The 5,945-nt window shown below is 39.1% G+C and overlaps 1 protein-coding gene across 1 annotated transcript; it reads right to left on the bottom strand.

Annotated features, from left to right (window-relative positions):
* Positions 1–1,343: 1,343 nt before the first annotated feature.
* Positions 1,344–3,804, bottom strand: LOC139720320 (uncharacterized). The gene is made up of 3 exons (XM_071631684.1): positions 3,731–3,804; positions 2,917–3,192; positions 1,344–2,368 (listed from the first exon to the last, which is right to left on the bottom strand). Exons 2-3 carry the CDS (start codon positions 3,146–3,148, stop codon positions 1,344–1,346), a joined length of 1,257 nt encoding a protein of 418 aa, XP_071487785.1. The 5' UTR covers positions 3,149–3,192; positions 3,731–3,804.
* Between the last annotated feature and the right edge of the window lie 2,141 nt (positions 3,805–5,945).

Below are 5,945 nucleotides of genomic sequence, written 5' to 3'. Positions count from 1 at the left end.
GTCCGTGTGCAAAAATTTATCACATATATCATAATAAGAAATCCATCTTGATCAACTTGATCAAACTCACCAACAAATGTCTATATATATTGTCTATATCTTGATCAACTTGATCAAACTCACCAACAAATGTCTATATATATATATATATATATATATATATATTGTATATATATACAATATCGAAATTGATATTACAAAATATGATAGGTGAAATTTATGGATATACCATTCATTAGGTAAAAAGAAAAACAAGAAACGCGGAAATTTTGAAAATCCTGGAGATAGGGAGGAATGCAAAAAAAAACAACACACAAACGAACATACAAAGAAACAAACAAAAACAGTGCTTGTTCGATGCATTCCCCTACAAGCATGATGCAACATTCTTCTGACTTACTGAAAGTACAATAGTTGATTCATGTAAATAACTATCTGTGCTTTCCGAGAATGATTTGAATTTGAATGTCTCATCAACCTTTACTTTCATTCCATTTGTAATGGAATATGGAAAATGAAGTTACAAAGGAGTAATTACATAATGTGATTTACATCAATCACCTAGGAGTCAGAAAGATGCAGTTTAAATCCACAAATATTCCGAATACTTTGACCTACAGTGCAGGCCTATCTTTGAAACACACACACACTGGTTAAGTTTGTTCATTTATTCCAGGGTTGCCAAGTTACTCCTTTCCATCCCGTCAATGAGATTTGAAACCGATATGGCATTCGAGGGTTTCATGTAAAATGTTATTGCAGTTATTGAACCTGAATAGTAAATTATCGAAAGAAAAATCTCGAATCTCAATATTGTGAATTGATCAAAGCTAAATCCTGGGCCCCTCATAGTTTATCGTTGCTAGCAATCTAAAGCACGTGACATCCCATCCCTAACAACCCCATAATTATGATAATGAATACTTCTTTGAATCTTTACTAATCACAATGATTTATCAATGCTAACGATTGCCAGCTCCGTTGTTATAGTGAATTATTCGAAGGTTTTATCATGAAGTAAAGATTCCTAAACTTTTATAGTACAATTGAAAAGCGAGACTTCTTAACAATTACTTTGCCCTCAGTCGAATGCCATCTTAAATGTTCAAAAACGCACTTTTGTCACAATTTTTCTACAACTTCAAATGTGGTATAAACAAGATAAGCATATTGGAAATAAACACGTAATTTAAATGGACTTCACACGCATTGTTTCATATACTCTACGAGTGTGCAATTTCTCCACGGTTTTCAGACGCTGCAACTTTGATAAGTTTCATAGGATAAATCATTAAAATAATAACAACAACACATGTAAATCGCTGATGATGTAATACAAGCTTTTACCGAGAACGTTGAATTGTCCCATAATTTGTTGTGTGGTTTGAACTGATTTCTTTGTATTTTGATACAACGATATGGTAGGTTTCGTAAGCGATAAGTGAAGTCATGAGCCTAAACATTAATACAAGTGGTTGCAGCAAAAAATCAATAAGTTTTGACACCCTAGGCTCGAAGAAACCATCCTCATATCTTTCGTCCCAACTGTCTTTCAGCCACTGCGCAGCACTAACAAATCCGAGGTACACCAATGTCGCCAGAGTCCATTTGACCTCATTAATATTTGAAAGGTATTGGCGCCGGACACGGTGTAGAAACGAAGAAATCAACCATGCTGCATATACTAGAAAACACTTATACATAAGGCCTACTATACTTCGAAAACTCTTATTCAGGATTGTCAGTGCGATATACGGTATGATGTCGAAAATCCGATGTAAGAAAGTCCCAAAGAGAGAGACGAGATAGACGACATCATCGACTCCAAGACCTCTGCCAACATGGCCAGCACAAGAAGATTGGCAACACTGTTGAAAACGTCTCGATGCTCTCGTTAGAAACTGGACATGTAGACACATGATTATCACTGGTAAATAAAATAGGGTATGCAAAAGAGTACTCGAGTAGAACTTGGCATTTGAAGAGAGTATGGTGCCAGAGTAGGCAGCCACGGTGAAGCGAGCGCTAGAGTAGAGTAACGCCACAACAAGGGACACCGCAAGGACTCGGCGCGTAAATGATTTTAGCTGTCTGCCCGTATCACAATTCACGTGATGCAGCAGGGCATGTCTATCACGTGAACTAGACGGTTCATCCTCAACATGTCGCATGGCACTCTGGCTGGTGTTCGCCCCTGAGCTGGTAATGCGTCGTCGTGATCGGGAACGATCAAATGACTGGATTTCTGAATTGGATTCGCCTAGGTATGCATCAAGGGTGTGTCGTCTAATCATAGATGACCAGATGGTCCATAGGAATACAGTACCGATTAAAGCGCACTGTGCATACATGGACATCAAAGATGCACCTGTGATAAGTTAATGAAACATTATGTAAGATCGCATCTAGTGTCATAAAATGTTCTGTTTTATCCAATGCAAATTTGCTACAGAGAAGGAAAGAATAAAACGGGACACATTCAACATACTTCAATACTAAGCACGACTATAGTTCATTTTTCTATTCTTTATAAAGATTTTACAAAAGCAACGAAACTTTCCAGCAACAACAATTTACACACCTTACCAAAAACAGGATCGTTCCCCATTAGGATAAAAAAGACATTTTTAAATGAGACGGTAATTTCCTTCCTGTGAAATATCTCTGACTGGATAGCTAAGTATTTTCCTTTAGCAATATTAAGCAAATGTACACCACAGAATATTCCCTTTAATTAAATTAATGTTACTATTCAAATTTCAATCATCTGATGAGACAAACATGATTTATTTTGTACGATGTTACTTCAGGTTATGACATACTTTCTGAAGGTTCTTAAGTAAATCAGTGGGAGAGACGCAAGAACTGACATTATTAACTCATGCTATTATTGCTTTTACAACTTAAACTGCCTACCTAAACTTGGAAGAATGGCAATGTCTGCAGTGCCATTTTGCCAATATGGAAAGGATGCGTTGCCGAAGAGTCCACTCATGGGGAAAAAGAGCTTAAAAGTGGCCAACCACATGAAGCCACCACAAAGGAAGGCAAAACCAGCCGAGAAGAGAGGTGTGTCGACAAAAACGGCATCGTGATACCTGGCGATGCTCAACATTGTGGCCGGGAGGACAACCAGGATTAAAACCATCGCAAAAGTGTCCCGACAGACGTTCACGAGAGTTGCGTGCTGATCTAGAATAAAATTGACAAGTTTCAGAGGTGCCCCGAAGATGCCGATTACACCAAGGATGATCATAGCCTGTGCGAGCGATTTCCGGCGTAAGTACCACAGTTCTCCTGCACAGCTGGTATTATTGTTGTACTGGGATTCAGTTCTCTCGAATCCTTCCCTTGAAGACCCTTGATGTGACGTGGATTCAGAAGACAGCTTGACGGAAGATGGGTGATTAAGGGATGGGGTCTCATGCACCTTTGAAGGTTCGCTGAATGTAGTCCTTTGTGTCAGCATACCAAGTACCTGGGCACAATGTCGACATTGCTTGGGCCAGAAGATGGTCTGTTTCCTGTGGTATCTCGGCCTTGTGAAAGAAAACCAGAAGAGGACAAGCCCAATGATCAGCGCCACTATGATCTGCGCTATGATGTAAGAAACTTTGTACAGTTCAGTCCAATGTTTTTGCCCCGGCGTCGAAGGGACGACAGACAAAAACACGAGAAAACTGAGAAATAGGCTGAGGCAGATCATGCTGACATAGCTATGGGTGCTCACTCTCACTTCTCTTTCTTCAGCCATTCCTGTTGTATTGTGATGGTTTGATGTTTGCGTGAGTCTATAGTCTTCCCTTCAACCTCGACCGATACGAGTACATGTAAGCTTCCCCTGGGTACAGCTCACCTATGTACATGACGTGGCGGTGTGTAAGATACATGGGCGCAGACTGTGGGGTTGGGGAGGGGGGGGGGGGGGGATGGGGAGTGCGTTCTCCCTAGTACGGAGAGTTCTTATTATTATCCTAACAACCTGATAATGACTTGTAATCAAATTCTTCACGGGATTCGCTATCATGTGTGCCTTCATGGCACGTGACACGCTATCAGTTGAAACATTATCGCCATAATACCATAACGATCGTTACCGATGCTCAGTTTACGCCTAGAAGGTAGTCTGTATCTTTACATTTCTTTCTCCAGAATACTGGCTGATTTACTTCAGAAAACTTTGAAATTACCCGACGCTTCGCTTCATCTCGATTTTGTTAAACATTTTATTCAATCCAGTTTGCAATTTCTTAAATAGTCCTGAACCCTGCCCCCACCGTCGATCAGCCAATAATCATCGTATGCCACTTGTGTCACCTTCTCTCGATGCATATTACTTTCCTTTTTTAAAGAAGATTGATGGCTATATCATGTGCACTTGATATCATCATGAAGATGCGCTGTGAAGTACGCTAGAGAATACATCAATGGAAACCGAAAGGAATACAGGGAATTATATGTAACATTGGCAGAAGACAGTGTTATGAAAATTCTCTCTCCAGCATTACAACATCAATGAAGGAAGCCGTGGGTGAAAATAAGCATAAACATTACTCTTTTACGTACAAACAACGTAAATGGTTGAGGTTATTGTTTCCTCTATGAGAGACTTGTGCTGTTTTAATCACTTTTCAGTGCAATCAATAAAACTCTATCAGCAGGTTTGTTGATACTTAGTCATGTAAAGTCATGATGAGTGCTTTTGTTGGTTGAATATACAATTGTACGTCAAAGTTGTTATAAACCTTCAAGCATTTGATTTATGAATTTTTACTTTTAGATAGCAGAGCATTGCCACGACTGCAATATTTAGTCCACATTCCGTTTCAACTTAACTTTGTAAGGAGTTTTAAGGGCGAGGCAAGCCAAAGGAAAACAGGTCTATCAGCGTAAGCTATATCGAAAGCGAAGACAAATAATTTTTTCCACAACTGCGGTGGACATTGTTGTGTATGCCCTACTTTATGATCTGCATCATTCGATAGCGTGTATACGTGTATTATGTGTTATTTTCACATCCTTCATTTCCTGCTTTCATCTCTTTATTCGTTTCGAGAGTTCGTAAAGCCATTATCGTACTTTTGATTTCCTCTGCATAGTAATCAATTATCATAATCAAATCTTGGCCTCAAGCAACCATAAGCACGATATTAGTTGCTCTGCTTTTGTCTCTGTTGCCTCATCTTTCCCTTGCTCAAAAGTATACAAGAGCGTAACAGCAACAGATACGAGATAGTGGTTGGTATGGGCAAAATACGTTTACATGTGTGTGTGTGTGTGTGTGTGTGTGTGTGTGTGTATTACGTGTCTGCGTGTGCTCGGTCCTTGCTGTAGAACGTCACTATTATTTGTTTTTTTTTAAGGCACTTTCTGTTTTTAATGATCATAGCTGTGTAGGCCTACTGTTTTCTGAAATCATCTTTTTTTTTTTGTGCAATGCTGCTGTGTATATGGTTTTCCTGGACCCCTCGGTAGAACATTTTCTTGAAGGCAGAGCTGAGCAAGGTAATGTAGCCGCATTTCAGTTAATACTGATTCATTTGGCCTATGGTTTGTGTATTCTTGCTAAGTTGATTTTATGCGACCCCCCCCCCCCACCAAATACGATACAATGCAATACAATACTTATCCTACCCCAATCCTGCATTAGAGAAGAATTTGCTATATAACTGTATAATTGTACTTTTTTATTTTTTGTTTTTCTCTATGTTTCGGTCATTGTTGTACCCGTGCTCCCCATCTTAATCTTTGACTCGACTTTAACTGGGACCTACGCTCAACAAGCTCGCTTTTAAGTACATGTAGGTTCCTTCATATTTCTTTAGCATTCATTCACGGATTCCAAACTTCATAGATCGACCACTGTTTTATATATTTGCAATATTTTATGTATGTTTCCAGCTGGATATCATGTATTTCATTCAATTTTGTTATATTTGATGTCT

The sequence above is a fragment of the Diadema antillarum genome, unplaced genomic scaffold (genome assembly GCF_040938485.1).
Source record: "Diadema antillarum isolate AM-2024a unplaced genomic scaffold, OU_Dant_1.0 scf00000126, whole genome shotgun sequence".
Classification (NCBI taxonomy): Eukaryota; Metazoa; Echinodermata; class Echinoidea; order Diadematoida; family Diadematidae; genus Diadema; species Diadema antillarum.
The sequence above is the reverse complement of the archived record's forward strand: the minus strand, read 5'-3'. Positions and strand labels throughout refer to the sequence as shown.